This window comes from Bombyx mandarina, chromosome 08 (assembly GCF_030267445.1).
Source record: "Bombyx mandarina strain Sakado chromosome 08, ASM3026744v2".
NCBI classification, from domain to species: Eukaryota; Metazoa; Arthropoda; class Insecta; order Lepidoptera; family Bombycidae; genus Bombyx; species Bombyx mandarina.
In genome coordinates this window covers 1,802,714-1,828,144 of record NC_143215.1, presented here as the reverse complement: position 1 = coordinate 1,828,144, position 25,431 = coordinate 1,802,714, and the positions used below count along the sequence as shown (strand labels likewise).

General features: G+C 38.6%; 3 protein-coding genes across 5 annotated transcripts in view; 2 read left to right on the top strand and 1 right to left on the bottom strand.

The window, feature by feature from the left end:
• Gart (trifunctional purine biosynthetic protein adenosine-3 Gart) overlaps positions 1–13,073 on the top strand; it is a 32,942-nt gene extending 19,869 nt beyond the window's left edge. The window contains exons 13-25 of one of the 2 annotated variants that reach the window (XR_016323464.1): positions 164–329; positions 717–801; positions 917–1,163; positions 1,283–1,398; positions 1,992–2,127; positions 3,006–3,184; positions 3,764–3,874; positions 4,588–4,731; positions 5,842–6,003; positions 6,596–6,729; positions 9,090–9,213; positions 9,524–10,381; positions 11,756–13,073. Coding sequence is in view for 1 of the 2 variants with exons in the window: in XM_028176907.2 (XP_028032708.2) it covers positions 164–329; positions 717–801; positions 917–1,163; positions 1,283–1,398; positions 1,992–2,127; positions 3,006–3,184; positions 3,764–3,874; positions 4,588–4,731; positions 5,842–6,003; positions 6,596–6,729; positions 9,090–9,213; positions 9,524–9,709 (1,790 nt within the window). In the remaining variant the exon portion in view is untranslated. Of the gene's footprint in view, positions 1–163; positions 330–716; positions 802–916; positions 1,164–1,282; positions 1,399–1,991; positions 2,128–3,005; positions 3,185–3,763; positions 3,875–4,587; positions 4,732–5,841; positions 6,004–6,595; positions 6,730–9,089; positions 9,214–9,523 lie in introns of both variants that reach the window. The other variant, XM_028176907.2, reaches the window with a different exon arrangement.
• On the bottom strand, positions 13,066–20,464 carry LOC114244949 (dnaJ homolog subfamily C member 28). The gene is made up of 5 exons (XM_028176914.2): positions 20,330–20,464; positions 16,187–16,206; positions 14,999–15,217; positions 14,259–14,612; positions 13,066–14,004 (listed from the first exon to the last, which is right to left on the bottom strand). Exons 1-5 carry the CDS (start codon positions 20,418–20,420, stop codon positions 13,564–13,566), a joined length of 1,125 nt encoding a protein of 374 aa, XP_028032715.2. The 5' UTR covers positions 20,421–20,464; the 3' UTR covers positions 13,066–13,563.
• A 1,026-nt stretch (positions 20,465–21,490) lies between these two features.
• The window catches only part of LOC114244944 (ankyrin repeat domain-containing protein 13B), a 199,528-nt gene continuing 195,587 nt past the window's right edge, over positions 21,491–25,431 (top strand). Inside the window, exons 1-2 of one of the 2 annotated variants that reach the window (XM_089729395.1) lie at positions 21,491–21,826; positions 24,132–24,273. In XM_089729395.1, coding sequence (XP_089585521.1) covers positions 21,725–21,826; positions 24,132–24,273 — 244 coding nt within the window. In that variant the 5' untranslated portion in view covers positions 21,491–21,724. The remainder of the gene's footprint in view (positions 21,827–24,131; positions 24,274–25,431) is intronic. The other variant, XM_028176910.2, reaches the window with a different exon arrangement.

The window sequence follows — 25,431 nt, the reverse complement described above, 5'->3', positions numbered from 1 at the left end:
TGCTTACAAGTCCACGTAATCACTGAGCACCGTGTCGGCTGTGAGGTCGTTCAGTCATAAGCAATAAATAATAATAATAATAGATATTGCCAGATCACTGTTAGATGAGCAACAAAAGAAATGGAAGTCAAGATTAGTGTTAAAAAGACTTTTATTTCTCCAGGAGGGCACCAAGTGGTCGTGGAGAAGTTCTCGGAGGCCATGGCCCCTCTGAAAGCTCCATACCTGTCTGATCGCGAGCTGCCCAAGAAGTCGCTTTCGTACAAGGACAGCGGGGTCGATATCGAAGCTGGAGACTCCTTGGTCTCTATGATCAAACCTTTAGCCAGGTGAGCCCAGTCGGCCGCCGCCAAACCGGCGGACCGTCTGCTGACACGCCGCTACAGAGCTTGTAGATATCATCATTTGGATTCCAGGACCTGGACACTTTACTCCCCATAAAACTGACAGTGTCGTCCCCTCTTTACCTTGCTGCTTACCTCACTGGACTTTGAGAGAGGAATTTGATGTTTGAAGAGTCGCCCCCTTGTGCGACGCCTCCCTGCATATCCGTTCTTAGGAGTCTGGTTATAAGCGACCTAATTTTACGCTAAATAAATTGACCGTACAGAACTATGACGTCATTATGTACATTTTCGACACGAATTCTGTAGCTTTGCGCGAAAGGGATAGAGCATCTGCCCTAGCTCCTCACCAAAATATATGCACTTTTCCAGGTCGACGACGCGGTCGGGCGTTATCGGAGGTCTGGGCGGCTTCGGGGGCTGCTTCCAGCTCAAGGCCGTGGAACAAGAGTTTAAGGTGAGTCAAGACTGCGTTTCGGATCCACTTCAAACTACAGGGCTTTTTATTAAGCGATCTTTACTCCATATTCTCAATTCAGTTGTGTGATGTAAGATCCTTTTTTCATCTCCAGGACCCGGTGCTGGTGTTGGCAGCAGACGGGGTGGGCACCAAGTTGAAGATAGCGCAAGAGATCAACAAGCACGATAGCATCGGCTTGGACCTGGTGGCCATGTGCGTCAACGACATCGTGTGCAACGGGGGCGCGCCGCTCACGTTCCTGGACTACTTCGCGTGCGGCTCCCTGCAGGTGTCCGTCGCGTCCAGCGTCGTGGCCGGGGTGGCCGCCGGCTGCAGGCAGGCCGGCGCCGCGCTCATCGGTACGCACGCGCCCGCACAGTGCCCGCACGCGCCCGCACTGTGCCCGCCCGCGCCCGCACAGTGCCCGCACTGCGCCCCGTGACGCTGCTGCATTCCGTACATGGTCGTGTGTCTGCAGGTGGCGAGACGGCGGAGATGCCCGGCATGTACGAGCCCGGCGTGTACGACGTGGCGGGCTTCGCGCTGGGCGTCGTGGAGCGCGCCAACATACTGCCCAAGATCAACGACATCAACGTACGTACGCGCAAACTGTCTCTCTGTCTCGCCCCCGCCAAGCTTTCTCGGCGCGAAGAGACAGCATCTATTCCTCTATTTGGTTCACTGATTGCAAACCAGTATACATATATATTTAACGAGTTTCTATTAGTTTATGTAACGAAATATTTCAATGTAATTTTCTCTAACAGACAGACAGAACAGCGTTAGATTCTTAAAGTGCTTACTTTGATCCTATGAACCAAATACGAACCGCTTGTGTGTAGAAAATGAAACTTTTGATTCTTCTCAGTCATAATTGTTAATGTTGATTAATGACATTGACATTGACAATGGAAATGAAATTGTAAACCAAGGTAGGTAACAGTTATGTAAATGGATATAGCAGTGAGCGTTTAATTCTCTATCTTGTATCGCATCTCAATGGCGATCGATCATATTCCAATACTATAACAACACCATTCTTGTTGTTTCTGAATCAGTTAATATTAATTTTGCCCTTTTAGAATTTGGATCGCCAACGTTTTTGATAAGTGACTCAAACCGTTGAGTCAAATGATTTGATCGTTATTTAAACCTTAAAAATATTATCTATATATTTATATGTGTAGGTGGGCGATATTGTTATCGGTTTGCCTTCGAACGGTGTACACAGCAACGGGTTCAGCCTCATACACAAGCTGATGAAGAAGGCCGGACTCACGCTCAACGACAAAGCTCCGTTCAGTGCAGAGGGACTCACTCTGGGTGAGCATTACTGCTTTGCACTATGGCATGGGGCTTACCTGCTGTGAGAAGTTGGGGGGGGGGGGTTACCCCTCACTCTGGGTTCCCATTTGGGTGTAAACGTGGTTATCGATTAGAAGAACACCAGGGCCCTGAAACTGCGATACTGTAATACGATTTTTTTGTATGGAAACTAGCGACATCTTGTAGCGGATGCCCCTAAACTTATATTTAGTTAAAGTTTTGGCTTTATATTATTGTTTAACTAAACACAGAAAAAAAAATCATATACTACAGACAAATTGATGAAATTTTATTAATTTGTGATTTCTGAAAATTATTCATTAAAAATAAAATATAGGATAGGTAATATGTTACTGCCATCTACAGGAACAATGAAAAAGTAATCGAAGCGAATCCATCTAGTGGCCGACGCCCGTAAAAATTTTTGTGCTTGAGTTGGTTATCTATAACTAATTTATGTGTATTATCTATGTAGAGCACTGTGTGTTGCGTGCGACTTTTTGGCGGGAACGCGAGGAGTGAAGTTGTGCAATTTATTTTATTTTGTCTATTTAGTGTTTCTTCAGGTTTAAATGTGTAATAACGGTAGTTTATTAACTATTTAATATCTGTTAAAATGCACAAATGTGGGAAAATGAAACAAAGTCGCTAGACGTAAGTTCTCGGGATCCTACAAAAAGTCCACTGAAAAAATTTCAGTAAATGACCACCATTTTACTGAGATTATATTTCATCCCATATCATCTCTTATAATTTCATTTCACTCCATATTATCATTTTTCATAAAAATAAGAATATAAATTAAACTAAGACATCACTTAAAAGCTTCAGTTACCAGGTCATAAAATCACTTTAAAAAAATGTGTTGTGTGCAGGCGAGGAGCTGATCAAGCCGACCCGCATCTACGCGCGCGCGGTGCTGGCGGGCGTGCAGCGCGGGCTGGTGAAGGCGGCGGCGCACGTGACGGGCGGCGGACTGCTGCACAATCTGCCGCGCGTCATGCCCGACCACGTGCGCGCGCGCCTCAACGCGCACTGGTGGCACGTGCACCCGGTGCGTGCTCCCGCCCCTAGCCCACGCACAGGGTGCTCGATAATATAGACTCGACTTTAAAATATTATTTGATAATTGAAAACATGAGTTGAGTTGACACAGGGGGTGCACCCGCCCATAGCCCACATACAGGGTGCTCGATAATATAGACACGACTCTGTGAAATCTTATTTAATAATTGAAGACATGAGTTGAGTTGACACAGTGGGTGCACCCGCCCATAGCCCACATACAGGGTGCTCGATAATATAGACACGACTCTGTGAAATCTTATTTAATAATTGAAGACATGAGTTGAGTTGACACAGTGGGTGCACCCGCCCCTAGCCCATGTACAGGGTGCTCGATAATACAGACAGACACCACTCTGAAAAAGCCGGCTCTTTAAAATCTTATTTGATAGTTGAAGACATGAGTGGTTGAAGGAGATTTAATACAATTTGTTAATTTTGAGAAAACGGGCAACGAACTTTTGTTGAACGAAATTGGACGGTAGTTAACAAAATCATCGAGAAGAATCAAAATCGTAAAAAAGATTAAACCGTACAAGTACATAGTATTAAGTGACTGCTGATGCAGGTGTTCGCGTGGATAGCGGACGCGGGCGCGGTCCAGGACGAGGAGATGCTGCAGACCTTCAACTGCGGCATCGGGATGGTGCTCATCGTGTCGCCAGAGCACCAGGCCGATGTGAGTCGCATGGGCAGGCTGAGGGAACCCTACCCATACAGCCAAGTTTTTAAAGTTTAGAAAAAATGTGTGACAAAAGTTGTGTCTGTATCGTGATATGGTTTAACATCAAAATAGATTTTTTCTTAAATTTCATTGAGTAGGTTTTGTAGTTGTTAATAAGATCATAGATATGAGTCGCCGCTTACTGACTCCATAAACGTGGTTGCCGCTGATCACTTTGGGACATGTCAATTTCGTCGTAGTAATGAAATTATTTAAACAGAAGTATGTTAGAACCGAGACTCGTAATATTCTCTGTAACATTTATAGAAAAAAAAATTTGGCATGTTTGTTTGTCCTCTATACGTTTTTAAACCATTCGTCGGATTATGAAGAAACTTGGCGTAGTAACGGTCGGCACTCTAAGCAAGACTACTGAGATGATACCATTAATGTGCGTCAGAGGGCGCAGTGCAACCCACACCAGCCATTGAATACAGGGAACAATTATGTCCGGGAGTTTTTTATTGTTGTACGATCTTTCCGCTTTTGTTCTTCTTACCTAAGCTGGTAGCCTTGACAGACTATGCGTAACCTAACAAGTAGGTGAGCTCACGGGGCTCAAACCTGAGGACGTTGCTAACACTGGCCCCAGCAAGAGCAGTGCTTCGCGGAATCTATCGGATCCGGCAGGCCCCGCTAATAGATTGATCCTTGTGTTGTTATTCGAGGTGATGAACATAAGCCGGTCGTACGGCGCGATGGTGATCGGCTCGCTGCAGGCGCGGCCGCCGGGGGGCGCGCGCGTGCTCGTCGACAACTTCGCCTCCGCCGTGGACTTCACGCGCAGGATGCCGCTCATGCACAACAAGAAGGTACGGCAGCGACACGACACACTCAACTCTTCCAAGCAGCGATGGACGTTAACACTAAACATACCATAACGGGTCAAATGACCCATTTTGAACTGTTGCATTGAAAATGCATGCGGTGGTGGTAGGACCTCTTGTGAATCCGCGCGGGTAGGTACCACCACCCTGCCTATTTCTGCCGTGAAGCCGTTGTAACTATACTGAGACTTTAGAAGTCAAATCTCAAGGTGGGTGGCGGCATTTACGTTGTAGATGTCTATGGGCTCCAGTAACCACTTAACACCAGGTGGGCTGTGAGCTGGTTCATCCATTCAAGCAAAAAAAATTACGTGTTTGTCAAATTATTTGACAGTATGCAGCTTTGTTTGACGCGTTTGTCAAACGGTCTACGGGTTTGATAGAAATCTTGATTGACGACGTGTTTGACAAACAAGTTTGAACGTGTATGGGGGTGTTTATCAAACAAGATCTCAAGTCTTTGCTCGACACGACAGCTCAGTACGGCCAGGAGAAAATTAAATCTACGGGCATGTTAACAAACTTGTTTGATCTTTGGATTGATCGTCGAAGCTATTGTTTGATGAAAACGTAAAGTTTGACAAACAAATTTGATCGTTTAGAGGGCGTTTAAAACATATTATACACATCGAGGGGTGAAAAGCTATTTGGTTTAAGTGACATTTCGCTTTGTAATTAAAGGTCCGTTTTATTTGGTATCAGCATGATACCTGAAGCTGAAATAGCTGGAGAAGTTTTATTTTATTTTATTATGATTTTGTTTCCAAATTTTTCAACTTTAAATTACTCTCCTGTGAAGTTGGTTTGTGCGAAAACGTCGTTCAAACCAAATATCCTTGCACCTCTCGATATTTAGACACTCTATAAAAATATAGTAGTTTCCAGTGACATTTATTTTTCTAATGTCTGTCCTAAAAATTAGGTGTTGATGTTAACAATGCCAAACCGCGTCCTATCAAATATAACCTCACTCGGTCCACTTAGTATTGATTGTCGGAAGACTTCAATGTGACAACGTGAATGCAGCCAAAATTTACAAGACATAAGGTTGAATTTTCATTACATTGAAATAATAACAGATGACGTTTCGTTTAGGTGGCAGTCCTGGTGTCCGGCAATGGCAGTAACCTGCAGGCGCTCATCGACACGACCCGCGAGCCCGCGCACTGCATGTGCGCCGAGATAACCCTTGTGGTCTCTAACAAGAAGGACGCTTTTGCTTTGCAGCGAGCCGAGAAGGCCGGGATACCTACGCTGGTGAGTCGAGAGGGTTTTGTAATAATAATAATAACTAGTGGTCCTCTGGTAGTCGAAATTCGACTATAATTAATTGAAATTATAAGTTGGTAACCTATTGTGATTCTATTGTCAAAGACTAAATAAACTTATTTAATCACAGATTTCGCCAAGACTGCACCATAGATAAATAATATTAAAGACAAACAATATTGTATCCATTCTCAATTTGACCACAGACTTTAAACAATAAGAAAAGTTTGACAATTGATAATAAACACATAGTATGCATGCATGTGTTGTTTTAAAATACATGATAGTGTGGGAATTTTTTTATTTTATTTAATGTACATATTTTGTATGCATAATTTAAAATGAACATTAACATTCTGCACTCTTTCTCTATATCCTCTATAAGTGTAGGAAATTTTATACTGCTCCGTCCGCGCAATTTTCATAAAAAGGGGTACAATGTTTTTGCTTCACGTATTTATTATATAGATATATGTTATTGCTTCACCGTGAACGTGAACGTGCGTTCAGTATGTGTGCGCGGGGTCCGCCCCCCCTGGGGGAGTCCCCGCACTGAGCTGATGCCCCCCTCCCCCCGCAGGTGCTGAGCCACCAGCAGTTCGCGTCGCGCGAGGAGTTCGACCGCGCGGTGTCGGGCGCGCTGGAGCAGCACCGCATCGACATCGTGTGCCTGGCCGGCTACATGAGGATGCTCTCCGCAGAGTTCGTGCACAAGTTAGTTTTTTTTTTTCTACCTAAACTGATAGCCGTGAGAGTTTATATCAGCGTCGCCTTAAATAGTAGGTGAGCTCACGGGGCTCAAACCTGATGACATTGCTAACACGAACCCTAGCAAGGGTAGTGCTTCGCAGAATCTACCACCGGATCGGCGACGCGACCCACTGAGAACATCCGGCGAGAAACTCAGTGGGCTGTGTCTGAGGGTTAATTCGAGAACGTACAAGTTAGTCCTGCTGCGTTACTACACCATACACGCTAGGCTTTGCATGATAGTTTTAGCCGTGCATGCATAACCGACAGGCAAGCCTTAGCGTGTATGTGATTAAACTATAGTCATCGGTGCGTGTACATGTAACCGAGTAATTATCAAAATTGATATTTTAAGCCGCTAGCACAACCCAGCATGTTTGCGCGCGAGCACAACCCAGCGTGTGTGGTGTCTAACGAACTTGCCTGCCATAATTTGTTAATGTAAATCTCAATTTATTTATCAAATTTACATGGAAGAATGGTTTTCTTTTCAATAACCAGTGCTTAAACCATTCAGTGAGGAGCCCATAGACATCTACAACGTAAATGCCTCACCCACCTTGAGATATAAGTTCTAAGGTCTCAGTATAGTTACAACGGCTGCCCCACCCTTCAAACCAAAGCGCATTACTGCTTCACGGCAGAAATAGGCATGGTGGTGGTACCTACCTGTGCGGGCTCACAAGGGGTCATACCACCAGTATAAAGTAAATAAATAAATAAATATTTACTAACGGTCACGCTACGTAAACTGGTCCCGTGTTAAGTTCGTAAAGACCTTGTGTTACAGGTATCAGATAACGGAAATAAGTGTAAGATTTTTATTATACACATACATATATACCTAGTCAGGTCATAAATTCTGTCACATGTTTAATGTAAAATAATTGAAACAAGTTTATTCATTATGTAACCATTCATATACCAAAATGAACTTAACAAAACATAGATTCTTATGACACTAAAGTTTATTCAAAATGACCTCCGTGATTTTGAATACAGGCCTTCAATCTGCGCGGCCAGTCGTCTATCGCAGCACGAACGAGGTCCATGTCAATATCGGCGGCTGCCTTAATCAAGGATGTCTTGAGTGACTCCAAATTGGGATGAGACTTTGAGCACGCCTTTTCCTCCAAGTGTTGCCATATCTTGTAATCTAACGGATGCAAATCTGGACTGGAGGAGGGCCAGTCTTCGTGCCGGATGAAGTCGATTTCACGCGCCGCCAGCCAGTCTTGTGTGCTCTTCGCTCTATGAGCTGGCGCCGAATCTTGTTGGAATACCCAGTGCCTGTTATTGAACATGGTATGAGAAACAGGTTCCACAAGGTTCGTCAGGACTGTATTTTGATACACAACTGCATTCGTTTTTACACCTTTCTCACAAAAATGTACCTCTGTTAAGCCCCAATAAGAAACTCCCAACCATACCATGAGCGAGGATGGAAAATGACCTCGTTGAACACGCGGAATACGGTTGCTCGCTTCTTCACTACCGTGTGCGTACACCTTATCATTTTGTTTGTTGTAGCTCTCTTCTACGGTAAAAATTTTTTCATCAGAAAAAAGAATTTCCCGATATTTTTTTCCCGCGTACCGCTTCAACAAAGCGCGGTATCTCTTCAGTCTTAGGTCCATTAGACGAGCATTCAAACGATGTGCTGTTTTTCTTCGATGTGCCCGAAGCCCTAAGTCTTCATTTAACACCTTTTTCACCGTGGTTCTGCTTAACCCCATCTGAAGGGCCAACAGTTTCTGCTTACGTTTGGGATTTCTTTGAATTCGCGCCTTCACAGCTTTTATCACTGCTGGAGACCTAACAGACCGAGGGCGACCACTTCTTGACCTGTCATCTACACTAGAGTCTTCATTGTATCGTTTGATGGTACGATAAACGAATCTTTTGGTTATATTCAAAATTTTCAGTATGTTAAAAATTTGAATTGGCGCGTAACCGCAACGATGCAACGCAATAACTGCAACACGGTCTTCTTTAAGCGTCCACTCCATATTTAAAAATGAGTAAAACTCTAAATGTATACTATTTTTATTTTCATGAACAATTCGAAATTCGAATTCAATAAACTTTTTTGTGGCCAGCATTCTAAAAGAAAAGTTTTTAATGTGTGACAATACTTATGACCTGACTAGTTATAATATACATCCATAACCCTGGAAAATACATTTTATATTTATCATACAAATATATTTTGTTGACGGGATTCGAACCCGCAACCCCCTTGTCTAGTGTCCATATCGCTTACCACTAGACCAGACGGGCATTAAAGTGTAGTGTTGCTGAGGTGTGCGGCGCGCGGGTTGCAGGTGGCGCGGGCGGCTGGTGAACATCCACCCGTCGCTGCTGCCGCGGCACCCCGGCCTGCGCGCGCAGCGGCAGTGCCTGGAGGCCGGGGACGCCGAGTCGGGCTGCACCGTGCACTTCGTCGATGTACGTACCTTTTCTTTTCCTTCCTAAGCTAATCGGTCTTGAGAGACCATGTCAGCGTCACCGGACTAGTAGGTGCGTTCACTTAAACCTGACGATGTTGCTAACACAAACCCTAGCAAGAGCAGTACTTCCCAGAATCTATCACCGGATCGGAAACGCGACCCACTGAGAAAATCCAACGAGAAACTCAGTGGGCTGTGTCTGAGAGTTAATTTACTCGTCGTTTCCTTCGTCCTACCACCATTGTAACGTAAAATTATTACGTGACGGTTCTGTTTTGGATAGTGATTACGAATAAATCGTTTTCCAGGAGGGCATGGACACGGGTCCGATCATAGTCCAGGAGCGCGTGCCGGTGTCGCGGGACGACACGGAGGAGACCCTCACGCAGCGCATCCTGGAGGCCGAGCACCGCGCCTACCCGCGCGCGCTGCGCCTGCTCGCCACCCACCGCGTGCGGCTCACGGCGCAGGGCGTGCTGCTCTGGCACTCGTAACCCGCTGCGGTCTACGGGCCCGGCAATCACGCAACGCCACCATCGACACCCTTATCATTGCTGCAGCGACATTGCTGTAGTCCATGGGCGACGGTAACCACTCACCATCAGGTGGGCCGTATGCTCGTCTGCCTTTCTTCTTCTTGCTTCGGTTTCCTCAATACTGAGCGTCGTGACCACCTCCTCGCAACAAGAGTTTATTGCGGACTATTCCACGCCATTTGTCTCTATCTGCCGCCGAGTGTAGAGCATCGTGAGCTGTGGTGTCGAGGGTAGTGCGAATCTGGTCAGGCCAACGAGTCGGGCCTCTACCTCGTCGCCTGCCTACAAGGGCAATAAAAAAAAAAGTTTAAGGCAATTGAGACTTCGAGCTCATGTTTCTAGGCAGAGGGCGGCCTCAGGTGGTCCCCCCTCGATCACCCCAAAAGTACGTAATACATGTGAACACATTTCTAATATAAGTGAGAGGTAAAGGCGTTTTCGTAGTGTCCACGGACCGCTTGACACCTGGTCGGCGTGGGCTCGGTTGCCGATCTAGGGCATTGAAGTCATAACCAAAGTCAAAGCTTAAGTTAATGTAATGCAACGTGTAATTAATTCTCTGTTATTATATCCGTGTAATGTAACACTGGTTAATGAATTATATGGCCGGCACACGCCCGATAATAACACATAGATATAAAAGTGAACAGTGTGCTTAGTGCGAGTTTTTTAACGTTCTCGATAGCGTAAAAGTTAACTCAAAGGACAATGCCCAAAAGTGGGCCAACTTCATGACAAAACTATTTGTACTTGAAAAACTATGCCTTATTTTTTCATGTTGTTTAGTTTATGTATCAACATTTCTTTCACCCTGGCATTGTTTTACAAAAAAATAAATTACTTATTTGATAACATCCCAAAACTGAGTGCCATAGTTTTTAAATTCGCCAATAGACAAAGGGAAAATTAGCCCATACAGCCTTATAGTAAACCTATATGCTGACAAACGAAATAGTTGTCTGTGACTTGAACAACAAATTAAAAAAATTGCTAATGGTTATAATTCACAGACATTTTAGTTTATTGTTGTTCAATTCAATATTTATATATTGTAATAATAATTATTACTTAAAACCATGAATTATTTAATATTTTTAGATATTAATGATTCCATTAGTAAAAATCTCAATGGCCTACCATTACTCTATTCTTATATATGATCAGAGTTTTGGCAGCAACCCGAGTGAAGCGTCACTTGAAGTTTTATTTTATGTTTTTTTAATAGCTTATTGTGATGTATAATATACAAATTGGGTGTTGTTTTGTGTATTAAATGTCAATAATCGTTGTTCACGATTATTGAGGCATTGGAATAAAACTGTGGCATAGCAGTGACTGTTTTTTTTTTGCAAGATAAAAGGTTGCGGAAATTCACGCTCACTCAATGTGCTATTCATCAAGTTGACGTCAAAACTCCCAAAAAGCAATAAAAAGAAATACACCGGATTTTTATTAACATAAAAAATATATAAAAAATATAACTATGACAGACTAGGCTGTATAGGCTACGCTCTTTGCCTGCTTGTTGGCGAATTTAAAAACAACAACAACAATATCGTTGCCGGCTTCCGGATTTCATTTCATTTTATTATTATTAAGAGGATATAATAATAATAAAATGTACGTAAGGGCTTATTTCTAGCAACATTAACCACAATTAACTTATTTAATACTGTAAATAATGATGAGAGCGATTATTGATTTCGAAGAAAACAATTAACAACTTAATTTTAGCTGCAGAAAAAAACAGATTTCTCTTAAACCTGGGTGAGAATATAAAAATCGTTTTCTGAATATGAAACGATATTTCTTTGTCTATCAAATTAAGTTAAAATCATCATCACCCGACAACTTTTTTTAGGGGCCCAAACGCCCATAGAAAATGGGCATTGTCCTTTGTATAGAGTTAGAACAGCGCCCTAGCGGCACACGTAGGCAAACGTTCCAACTCCATACAATTTTGAGTTAACTTTTACGCTATCGAGAACGTTAAAAAACTCGCACTAAGCACACTGGTGTTCGTTGGTAAGTAATTCCGTTACTTGAGAACGACAAGTCCTATTGGACTAATTCTGGTCTAAAATGTTTGGAACAGTCCAAAAGAGGATATAGAAATTTTAGAATCTAATACGACAGCGTCGGTAGGAGCGGCTGGCTTAAAACGGATCTTGAGATGATAGACATAAAGTCGGATTTCAATGTTTGAATATCTCAAGCTATGGCCGCGGTCTCAACGCAACATTTTATTACAAGTTCACACATGACATTTACTGTGTATAAAATGAAACCTTATATATATAACCTTATATATATATATATATAATCCGGTTTAGAAAGCACCTTTGTATGAAATGACATCCAAACACAGTAACCAATTTTTGCGTGATGAGTAACAAACATACATATACAATTAATTGTCACTATTCTGATAAATATAATTACCGAAATGAACTTTCAGAACAATTGGTATAACTCGCCCGAAGCCGGGCGGAGTCACTCGTATTGTATAGGTTGTAATCGGTTTTAATGATTCGTAGATATTTGACACTTTCTATAAAATATTTCTCGAAATAAATAAATAAAAAATAAAAATTAAAACGAATTTTGCGACAAACACTAGATCCGACTTTATGCTTTTCATTTCGAGATATCTATCTCGTCACGTGCAAGCGAACGGATAGAAATTAACACAAACACACAACTACCCTCGGAACGATTTTTTAAATACATAATCATACCCGCTCTTTGGGAATGAACGTATGAAATACCGTACAGAATTCTAATTATAAATTGTATGACGTAATAAGACAATCTCAATATTAAAATATTGAGAACAGAGAAAAATTAGCTGACAGGTTGTTCAGAGCTACAAATTTCTTCTTCCCTCTCCGTCGACAGTACCCGGAACATTATGTACGTATTGCGTTAAATGTTTCATAATAGCGAAGGCAGTTATCCACGGGTGTGAGTAGGACAGCTATATGTTTCAGACTTCAAACGCGATACACTTTCATTCGAAATAGCCCAATTTTATCATTCGTTCAGATTGTTAAAACACTAAACATTCCAGACTTAAGCATTTAGATTTTAAGTTCGTCGTCTATGTGCCACTGGGCTGAAGTAATAACTCGAATTTTTTATAAATTTACATTAGTTTGTATATTATTATAATTGTGTGTTACATTATCATTAATGTTGTGTAAAGTTTTAAAATGTATAATTAAAATCTCACAATTATCTTTTAGGGACACTTGTTTACTATGAAATTTTTACAAGGAAATATGTTATGATTGTTAGAAATAAAATACACATAATAAATTCATGGTATTAGTTTTATTTTAACACAACAGGTATAAATTAACGACATATAAATTCGTTTGTTATCACAGAATGGTTTGTTATCACAACACCTGTAGAAGTTCATGGACATCATGAAAGCTGTTGTCTAGTTTCAGAAACGAGATTATTTATTTATTTTATTCTTAATTAGAGCCATATAGAAACGAGATTGAATTGAAGTTTCAAATTGCTGCAATAGGACAGCTGTACTATCCTGAAACAGGAGATTGCTTCATGGATACTGGTGGTTAGGAAGAATGTGTGCATGGGACTCCAGTAGGATGAAGATATTTCTACTACTAATGATGATAGTAGTAATAGCAGTGACTTGAAGCTTAACAAGACAGATTTGATTGAATTCCTCTCAGGTCTCTAGATATGGTCGGATTTCAAATAATAACTATGTAGTAAGAAATATTTTTTCATTTATTTCAAACAAGTTATGAGTTTGAAAAACTAAGCCATAAAAACAATTATTGTTTCGTATTGTCAATTTTCTTCTTACTAAAATTTAATAATTCACTAACTGCCTTGAAAAACACACTAAACAAATCCTCGTCGTGACTGATCGTATCTTTTTGAACATAATGTTCTTGAACAATTTTCTTTTCAACAGAATGAGCGCCATTTTGAAGTATTTCGTCGCAAATCTTGTCAAAATCCAAATGGAACTTCTGCTTGTTGATCAAGGGCACTATTAAGTTATAAGTGTTTATTTTTTTGTTTATCGATTTAGCGATATCTAAATTGCATTTATAGATCCGATTCCATTTGATCAAATCTTCTGTAGATAAAGGATAAGGTCCCAAGTACTGTCTTTCAGACTTTATATCCTCTTTCAATAATTTTACATCTTGGTCAATCTCTTTGCTCATTGTTATCCACTCTGGGGTGAAACCATTGTTGATAAGAACCTGAAATTCATGAAATCGATTTTATTATTTAATTTATTATTCAGAATTGTCATTCTTTAAACGTTTTACTGCAGAAACTGTATAACAAAATATTTGTATATTTGTTTTTTAACCAGAATAGTTCCAAGAAATTTTTTTTTTCATACAACATGTATGTAAGTATTTCATGTAATAGTCTGAGGAAGGTGACTGATTTTTTTTTCTTTTTTCTTACCCATAGTAATTTTGTTTGAATTTTGAGTATAAACTCTCACCTCATTCAGTTTATGAGTAGTAAAATCAACATATGGATTCCTATTCTCCGTATTCAAAGGCTTTCCTTTTCCACTTAAATTCTCAAACTCTCCTTTTGACATCGATTCTTGAATCAAATCTTCCACTAACCTATCAAATCCATATTTTGTTTTGATATCATGTTTTTTTTCATATTGTTGACCTTTTTTCATTAATGTATTCTCAGAAGCAACTGCCTTTGAAATTCGGTGTTCCATGACATTTGTAGCTGCTCGTTGAGCCCTGGCTTGTGCCCATTGCCTTTCACGTTGGTATGGGGTACCATGGCCTACACCTTCAAAACTTAAATATTGACGGTGCTGCGGAGCTGTGTGCTGGAATTAATTAAAGATAAATTGTGTGAATACAGGAATTTATACCAATTTTAAACTTCAATATTGACATAAATAAACTAAATATTTAATGTGGAAATTTTTGAACTGTGATTATGCAAGTTGTCATGCCTTAAGGATATAATACCCAATGTAGGTACTCATATTCAGCAATGTGACTCATGATAATGTTGAACCATACAATTAGTACAATTTGCAAAATTACTATAAAATTGAGACTTAGATCACAATTCTCCAGTTTTACATCTATGGGTTCCAGTAACCACTTAACATCAAGTGAGTTTTTCATACTGTCCATGTAATAAAAAAAGATGGATAACCACCAAAACATACAAGTATATTTTAAAAAATAATAAAAATATGATTACCTTTATGTCATAAACAATTTGTTCAATCTCATCGGTACTGCTTTGGCCAGTGTTATGTTTACTTAACTTTCGAAAAGCATTCTCTATGGCAACAAACTTCTCAATATCAGCTTCAGGGCTTCCCGAATCAGGGTGATGCTTCTTGGCTAATTCTAGAAAAGCCTTTCTCATTACATCTTGTTTAGAATCCAGAGGTATCTTTAATATTTTATAGCAATCCTGAATTAAAATTTCATTATTGTTATACACAGTCTAATTTTGATATCAATTCTAATCATACAATTTTACTATTAGCAGTACGCAGAAAGAGAAAAAGTTGCAAAAACAAAGTATTGCTCCAAAGATTCCTTGCTTAAGAAGCTCAAAGTGTGGAGCAAAATGAAGTCTCTACAGGGTTTTTAAATATTTTAGATTCATTGTCATGAGAGGTGGAGATACTTTGAGTAATTGCATTACACGGGAAGCAGCAGACTGCAAGGTCTTGGTAATAGATATGCGCTGGATTTATCCAATCTGATGTACGATTAATTCTAATGTACACACCGCACAAGACTACATAACCAGAAGAACATACATAATCCTCGATAAGATTATGTATTTTTTTTTCCTACCTAAGCTGATAGCCCTAAGAGGCTATATCAGCGTAACCTTAACTAGTAGGTGAGCTCACGGGGCTCAAACCTGACGACGTTGCTAACACGAACCCTAGCAAGAGCCGTGCTTCGCAGAATCTACCACCGGAACGGAAACGCGACCCACTGAGAAGATCCGGTGAGAAACTCAGTGGGCTGTGTCTGAGGGTTAAGTTACTCGTCGAGCCCTTCGTCGCAAACGACGGGTTCGACGAGAACGATGATCGGTGCTTGAGATACCTAAAAGCACCGTTAGTGGATCGGGAGGATCCGAAATGACGTGTTTGGGGCGACGTCGACTGCTTTCCATTCTGTCCGCAGGATCGGGAATGTAGTTACCGGCGGCCACGATGAGAGGGTTCTCGTGTCGTCCCGCTTTATCGAAGTGGCGCGATTATGTATAAAGGTTACGAGCTTGCACTGAGAAAATGAACACGCGAAAGAAAAAATCGATACGGAATATATAGTTTGAGTGGTCGCATATGAGATGTTTGAGCACCAAACATTGATGCTTAAACATAATTCATACAATAAAAAGTACTTAATTGAAACTCACTTCAAGTTTTTTACCATCTGTGTGCTTAGTGCGAGTTTTGTAACGTTCTCACTAGCGAGCCAGTTTGCTCAAATTTGTATGCAATTGGAACAGCGCCCCTAGCGGCAAACGTACTCGGTGTTATTTTGTGAGTGCGAGTTCATATTAACGTTGTGATCTCGTAACCGAGTAATTTTACCGAAATGAGTACTACGAATGACATTTGTGCGAGTGCGTGTTACAAATTAGTGGATTTTAACGTTTCGATCGAGTATTTCTTTAGTAGTTTTATTTTTCCAACTAGAGAGGCAAAAATATCATGCCATAGAGCCTAATCTTTTTTTATGAAAAATGATAATATGGAGTGAAATGGATTTGATTAATTTTAAGCATTAATCAATTGGCATGGAATGAAATGAAATGAGATCAGATAATATGGGATAAAATATAATCTCTGCAAAATGCTGATTATATACTGAGATTTTTTTCAGTGGACCTTTTCGAAGACTTCGAGAAGCTACGTCCAGCGGTTTTGTTTAATTTTTTTAAATTTTCGCACTTTCACAGATACTAAGCAGTTAATAAACCCACGTTACTTTGTTATTGCACAGATGGGTGGACGAGCTCCCGGCCCACCTAATCTTAAGTGGTTACCGGAGCCCATAGACATCTACAACGCAAATGCCGCCTCCCACCTTGAGATATTAGTTCTAAGGTCTCAGTATAGTTACAACGGTTGTCCCACCCTTCAAACCGAAACGCATTACTGCTTCACGGCAAAAATAGGCAGGGTGGTGATACCTACCCGTGCGGACTCACAAGACGTCCTACCACCAGTAATTACAAAAATTAATTTTGCGGGTTTGATTTTTATTACATGATGCTATTCCTTTACAGTGAAAGTCAATCGTAAACATTTGATAAGTACGTATTTCATTAGAAAAATTGATACCCGCCGGCGGGATTAGAACACCGGTGCATTGCAAGATACGAATACACCGGACGCCTTAACCTTTAGGCCAGGACGGTCTCAAAATTACACTTATACACGAAGAAATATTAAATACGCATTAACTAAGAAACATTAAATAGACAAAATAAAACAATTCACACAATTTAGCTCCTCGCGGTCCCTCCAAAATGTCTGTTCATCTTTTTTTCCTAGTTGTTCAATTGTAAATGAATAAATCAAAATCAAATCGAGTTTACGTTCTATACGGTGAAAAATGAAGAATTGTGAGTGTGAGTTGAGATATGCTACTCGCTTCGCAGGGCGTTTATTCACCGAGAGCAGCAATAATATTATTTCTCGTATATTGGTAGCACGTGATGTTTTGGCATTAGACCGTCTAAATGAAATACAACGCATTTTAACAGCATTTTAATGGGAACCTACTACTTTCAAAATTATTCGGGTAATGTCACGTGTTCAATACTATTTTGTACCTTTAGAATTAAAGTGGCTCAACCCAAAATTCTTAGTTTCTGGTAAACTTCAATATTGTAATACAATAATTGTATTTTTTTAGTTTTTCGGTTTAAACACTTTAAGGCATGGCATTTTATTTGAAAAAGACAGAAAGAGTACTTTGTCCTTTTCTAGACTAAAAGAGACTGTTTAATTTTATAAGCTGATAGAATAATATAGAAAAGAATAATAGGATACCCTCTAATCGTCACATTGGAAAAAGGTATGGCTTTATCATTTTATCATTTAAATTATTTTTTATTGCACTTATAAAACTAATTTAATTTACAATATGTAACTACATATATCTATAACTAATCCGTACTTGTCAAATTCCTCATAAATTGTCAATATTCTTAATAAAATTCCTATTAATAATATACAAGTGCAAATGTTGAGCTGCTTGCCAGAAATGATATAATAGTGTTTTGTTTTTTTGTTGTTTCCTTGTAGGCTGCCTGTAATAATCTAAATCTGTGTGAAAGGCAATAAATGATTTTATTATTATCTACTAATGGTAGTCCAGTGGTCGAAATTTGACCATAATTTATTTAAATTTTAAGTTTGAACATTATTATAGTTCTATTGTCACCTTTCTATTATCATCATTTCTATAATAATCATTGCTCTATGTCGCCAAGGCTACATTATAGAAAAATAATATTAAAGACAAAAAATATTAATCTATTCTCAATTTGACCACAGATTGATAAATCAATAAACAAAAAAAGTATAAATGCATGTGTGTGTGTGTGTGTGTCAAATACATGGTAATGTGTGTAAGGTTTTTTTATTCATTTAGTTTATTTTTTTACTGTTTATGCACAATTAAAAAAAAAAATTAGCAATCTGCACTACTTCTCTATATTCTCTATGAGTGTGGGAAATTTCATACTTCTCCGTCCGCGCAATTTTCGTAAAAAGGAGTTCAACATTTTTGCTGCACGTATTACCTACTTAAAATGTAGGTTCTTAATAATAATACATAAGTGTTTTGAAATATAAAACTAATCTTAAATTTTTTAGTTATACCACTTCCATTCTAAGGGTGCAATTTCGTAAACAAACTTTGCCGTAATGGCGTAACCTTTAAAATACACGAAAACTGCCCAGCATAAACATATTTTTTTAGTAACTTTAATAGAAGTATTAGAATTAGAAGTTTATTATAGAATTTATTTAATTGTAATTACATATTTAGACATACTTAACATAATTAATCTTGGAATAGGTAATTATTTCAGCTTTTTTTAATTAAAGAAATTATGTTTTACATAGGTTTAATCTTTTACCCGTTGAACCTTTATAAAATGATTGTATTTACGGTAATAGTGTTGATGATCTTCATTAGGTGGCCCAAATATACTAAAATTATTACGAGCATCCATCCTTATTTATAAATGTGTAAAGAAGCAAAATTATTATTACATTGTTCAAATTTCTATATAATTTATAAATATAAATCTGTACGTATGTACCTGTAAATATGTATATTGCGCGCGTGTGTGTGTGTGTGCGCGTGTGTATGTGCGTGTGTGTATATATTTCTATAATAGATAGATACACAGTGTGCAATTCATTTCGAAATTATTCTTGCCCATCTAATGGTTGTCTGGAAGAGATCACTCTTAGCGATAAGACCAAGAAAAAATGTTTCACAATATTTATTCATTTTGTGTACAATAAAGAATACTCTTTCACTGGTGGTAGGACCTCTTGGGAGTCCACACGGGTAGGTACCACCACCCCGCCTATTTCCGCCGTGAAGCAATAATGCGTTTCGGTTCGAAGGGTGGGGTAGCCGTTGTAACTATACTGAGACCTTAGAACTTATATCTCGAGGTGGGTGGCGCATTTACGTTGTAGATGTCTATGGGCTCCAGTAACCACTTAACATCAGGTGGGCTGTGAGCTCGTCCATCCATCTAAGCAATAAAAAAAAAACAACTCTATCTCGCTCTCTCTCTCTCATCAAACAACTCTTTAAAAAAAAGCAATGATTTAATAAGAATTAAATGAAAAAGCAAAGAATTAATATGTATTTACAACTAGCTAGACGTCTATAAAATTTTCTAACCGAAAAAATATATTTGTATAAACCATTAGAATAGATAAAACCTTAAAAAACAACATTATTATTAAAAACGAAAGAAAAAATCTTGATATTGTATTGGTTTCACGGCAAAATTTTTAGTGACTACTTAACTTGCTTGAAAGTGAAGAAATACTCTCAAAATCCATTAATTTGTAACTCGCACTCGCACATACAATAATCGAGAGGCTCACTTCGGTAAAGCTATTCGATACATGAGACAGCAACATAAACAAACCTTCTCTCTCCCACAAAATGAGATTCATAAGCTTACCACTAGGTGGCACTGATACAAATTCACACAAATTAAACATAACATTAACATCGACTGAGTAATTAAAAAAACTCGCACTAAGCACAGGTACATTACCCATTACCCGACTAATTATAAATATCGTTAGAAAGCTTGGCATTTCAATTAAACGCCTTAAAAAAAAACTTGCATGCTACCAATATAAAAGAAAAAATTATTGCTTCTAAAAATGAATAAACGTCCTGCAAATCGAGTAACTCGCACTCAGAGCTCCGCACGTTTCACCGTGAAGAGCGTACACTCGATGCGAGTCATTCGATTCGATTTTTGAAACTCGCACTAAGCCTACTGATGTTATTGATCTTAGTGATTTTATACCGTAATTCCCACGAAGCAAATAAACCGAATCATCTCGAAACAATAAATTGGGCCTTTTCTTCATATTTTTATTGCATAATTAAACTGTTTTTTATGATGTTTTGAATTTGTGTTTATTTACTTTTTCACTTCTTGAAATTTGTCCTTCTACTTTACTCTTTGGTCTTTGAACTTTGACAATAACACTATAATTGAACTTATAATTTTTAATTGACTGTTATACGACTAAATTCACTGTCAAGCTTTCCGTATTTAGTCGAGCAAAAATGTAACAAGCCTGAATGTTTCGAAATGTTGAATGCAAGTTCTACGGTAGACTTTACAAGAATTTAAAGAGGCGCTCAAGTATTCAGTAGTTTTAATTTTTATATTCTCTATTTGTTCTGGCGAGCTCATTGCCTACATAATAAATATTGGGTATTTACAAAAAAAATGTCCATAAAGATCGATATTTTTCAACGACATTGAAATTTTCAAGAAATCATTTTATCGACATCCAAATATCGAGTATCTGAGTTTCAAGTATCGTATGTTGCATACCTGACCTGAGTTGATCCCGACCCTGATACAAACACCTCCAATTACGACGACTGGCTCTAACACATTTTCCATCTCGTCCAGCAACACGATAGGACGATATTCTAAGAGTCAGTGCGTATGGCTATGGCCTTAATCAGTAAACGAGTCTATCTATGTTGCAGTGCAATAGAGGCCGTCTTGACTCAAGGCAATGTCCATTCTTTAGTGTGCCGAAAAACGTCGTGTATCGTCTGGACCGGGAGTCACATCCTTCTTTCTTATTCTGGACCTTCTTTATCGCTTTATGTCGCGAGCAACTGTAGTGCATCCTCCTCAAACATCGTTTGATGAAAGACATCATAGCAGTCAAGAAATATTTAAAGGGGGATCTCATTCAACAGTTGGATGGTATGAGGCAAAAATGATTTCTCACTGTGTATGAGTTCCAGGTTCTAGGTCCCGGGTAGGAGTCAGTAGTAGTATAGATTCAAATCAAAATAATTATTTATTGTCTTTAACGTAATTCATTACACTACACAATTTCAATTAAATATTAATCAAAGACCTTAATATGAAGTTTTGGCTGAAAAGACTATAATCATGACTATAGAATTGCTCTAAAAAGCCTATTTTGACAACTGATTTGTGTTTTGATTGACATAATGACACTATTTTGTGTGAGTAAGAAGTAGGTAGTAGGTAGTAAGAGGTGTGAATTTAATTAGTAATAAATTGTTTTCGTGATTTAAAGTTCTATTTAAGGGACTTAAGTTAATCTGGGATTAATTTTCCTCTGCTATGTTTTTACTTTAACTCGGTGTATAGTGTGAATAGTTTTAAATTTCTACAATGGCTTTAACTGTAGATGAAGTGAGTAGGCGCTATCCAATACACTGGTTGGTTTGGAACAACCAGCACGATGAGCTGAAGACGAATTTGGAAAATAAAAAGGTAGTGGGTCTGTGTTTGAAATTATTTTATTTTAATATTATTTTTCATCAAAACAAGATAATTTTGCATACTAATGTTACAGTCGGCGTTTTGTACTAAACATATACAATTTGTATATGTGTTACGTGATAATTACTGATAATAAGGAAAATAATCTAAAATAGTTATTATGATATTAGTCACCATGAGTTGATTACCTCATGTGCCACCTGATATTACCAGAACCCATAAACACAATGCATATACCATATCTACCATAGTAATAGATATGTAATGTTCGTTAATCAGGACATTTGACCTTGGAGTGCAAGTTCTACAGGTGTAGAGTACATGTTTGCTAAGTACATATTTCTACTATGTTAAATTCCTATAAGTCTTGAGCCCTTGCATAGTCATTATTGCTTTCATTTAATTTCACTGCATATTGATACACTGGCCATCATAACTGTTAGGGCACATAAGTTTTAGAATGACTAAGAAGCCAACAGGATGCTTTGACGTAAATCTTATTAATACAAAGAAGCCTTAGCAACCCTTCATAAAGGTCAATGTGACTGAATTCACAGTGTAAGTAGACAAAATTGTGAGCCTAATTTGCCTCATTAAAACCATAACTTTTGAAGTGCCATAAAAAACAAATCATCCTTATGGATTTAATTTAAAAGTTTTTGGTATTTACCTTTAGAACAATTCAAAAGGCTGTAATGATTGATATGATTTAAAAAAAATCAGTTCTTTAAGTGTGTGCTGTTATCATTTATTTAGTTTTGAAATCTGAATCATGTATTGAATAAATCAACCAAACAGTCTAAAATACCTAAAAGTTTCCAAACATGAAATAAATTTGACAAACAGATGGATGCCCTCCAATATGGAGTCCTAATTAAATACGTACCAAAAACACGTATATTCAGTTAGCACAATATTTAAAGTGTCAGTTAAGAACCCCCTTCGTCAGCAGTAACCACAAAAACTTGTAACTAATTTTAAACATTCTAAATAATAAAATCAAAATAGTAAACATGAGATTAAACCATAAAATCAGTTTTATTTACATTTCGCAACCACAAAAAAATGTATAACATTGTGTAATTACGATCAAGCCTGTAAAATTTTTTACTGGTGGTAGGACCTCTTGTGAGTCCGCACGGGTAGGTACCACCGCCCCGCCTATTTCTGCCGTGAAGCAGTAATGCGTTTCGGTTTGAAGGATGGGGCAGCCGTTGTGACTATACTGAGACCTTAGAACTATATCTCAAGGTGTGTGGCGCATTTACGTTATAGATGTCTATGGGCTCCAGTAACCACTTAACACCAGGTGGGCTGTGAGCTCGTCCACAGATCTTAGCAATAAAAAAAAAAAAAAAATTATTATCTGTTTTGAACATTGATTGATTTTTGTACAGTGATATTCAGTAGCACAATGCAAATTTGTCACACCTACTTCTTTTATAAAAAGGGATGATATTCCTTCCCCACATCCAACAAAACGGCTGTGAGCATCCTATCGCAAAACTCAATAAGCCAATTTAAATAATTTTACCGTTAAGATTGGGTGTCTTGTGAGCTATCGAGTCTGTATCGAGCTTCTGCTGCGAAACAATGATGCATTGATTCAAAGAAGGGACAGCTGTTGTACTATAAAAAGTGAGACATAGAGCTTTTGTCTTTAGATAAATAGGGACATTTATGTTCTGACGTTCCAAATACATTACAATTTTCGTGGTCACAGACGACTAAGACGGTGGTCCTCGACATTTGAATATTGTACCAACAATTATGAACAGAGCTTTCATAAAAAATTGGACATTTACGTCACTGTGCATAGAATAAAATGTAGTGCTGACCTTAATTATACCTACTAATCGCGAAAACTAAAGAAAGTATTATAAAGCCATTTTAATTGTACATGTATATCACAAAAACTAAATAGGTAGAGAACTCTTTTTTTTGCATAGATGTGTGGATGAGCTCACAGCTCACTTGGTGTTAAGTGGCTACCGGAACCCATAGACATCTATAATGTAAATACTGCCACCTACCTTGAGATATGAGTTCTAAGGTCTCAGGATAGTCACAACGGCTGCCCGGCCCTTCAAACCGAAACGCATTACTGCTGAAATAGGCAGAATACTTACTCATGCGGACTCACAAGAGGTGCTACCACGAGTACTATACTATATGATTCAGGGACTACTTGCCATATAGGCCGTAGCCTCGTTCTACTTGCAATGACAATTTAAAAAAAAAGAAGTTTCCATAGACAAACTTAAGAAAGAACTAGACATTATTCTTTTCGTTACAGTATACAGAAGAAGAACTAGAATTGAAGGACCCGCGCGGTCGAACCCCTCTGTTGCTGGCTGTCACTCTGGGGCACACAGAGTCCGCCCAGGCTTTAATAGACGCCGGTGCCGACGTCAACTGTGAGAAAGACGGATGGACAGGTTAGTTTAAATGTAAAAAGGACCCGTGTCCTAATCAAAACCATGTATCCAATGGATTTACAAGTATAAGGCATAGCCCAGAAACCCTCAGAAAGTTGTCTTAATAAACAATTGAATGCGATTTTTACCAAAAAGAAGATTGAGATGATGAATGTTGAATTCAGATTTCGATTGAAAAACGATTAATAAAAAAAAAAAATGATGCTAATTTATAAAAAAAAAGACTAAATGTATTTATTATACAAATATGTAATAAAAACTAAAAAAGGTTCTGCGCTAATCGACCGTTGAGTTGAAACGGGCTTTCTTCTTTTTTCTTTTTCTCCACCTTATTTTTTTTTTTTTTTTATTTTTTTTTATTGCCTTTGTAGGCAGACGGGCATACGGCCCACCTGATGGTGAGTGGTTACCGTCGCCCATGGACTTCAGCAATGCAAGGGGCAGAGCCAAGCCGCTGCCTACTGCCTTATCCCACTAGGTGGGGTCGGCACTCTAAATTTTTCTCTTCCATTCTCTTCTATCAGCCGTCATCTCAACACTCACTCCTCTCTCTCTCATATCGTCATTCACACACTCCATCCATGTCTTCTTCGGTCGACCTCTTCCCCCTCTACCTTGCACTACCATTTCCATACATCTCCCAGTCACATGCATCTTCTCTCTACGCATCACATGTCCAGACCACGCTAACCGGCTTTATTCGATTCAAATTGAAACTGAATACGTTAAATGAAGCATTTTTCGTACTTAAGGAAAAGTTTTTTTCATAATACCCTTGCTATTGACAAATGGGTGTTTTTATATACATATATAGATTTATCGATAGTCATTAGTCACAGCGGAGCGTAGCCGAGTTTCACTAGAAAAAAATATAAAGCTGAAAATATCTAGTTGATTGTTCGTATGCAAATAAAATTGTGCGTGTTATTCTAAAGAATATATTACCATAATAATATGAATTTTCTTTACTGAAATCGTAGTACGAAAGGAACTATCTAATGAAAGTTCGATGACCTCGCGAGCCCATAATGTTTTCTGACGTGTTAGCAAGAAGAATGTCTAAAAATAAAACCATATGCCGAAAATCTTAATAAAGTCGTCTACACGTTGTTCACACGAGACAACTTTAAGTCAATTAACAGCTTAAAGTAATTTGAA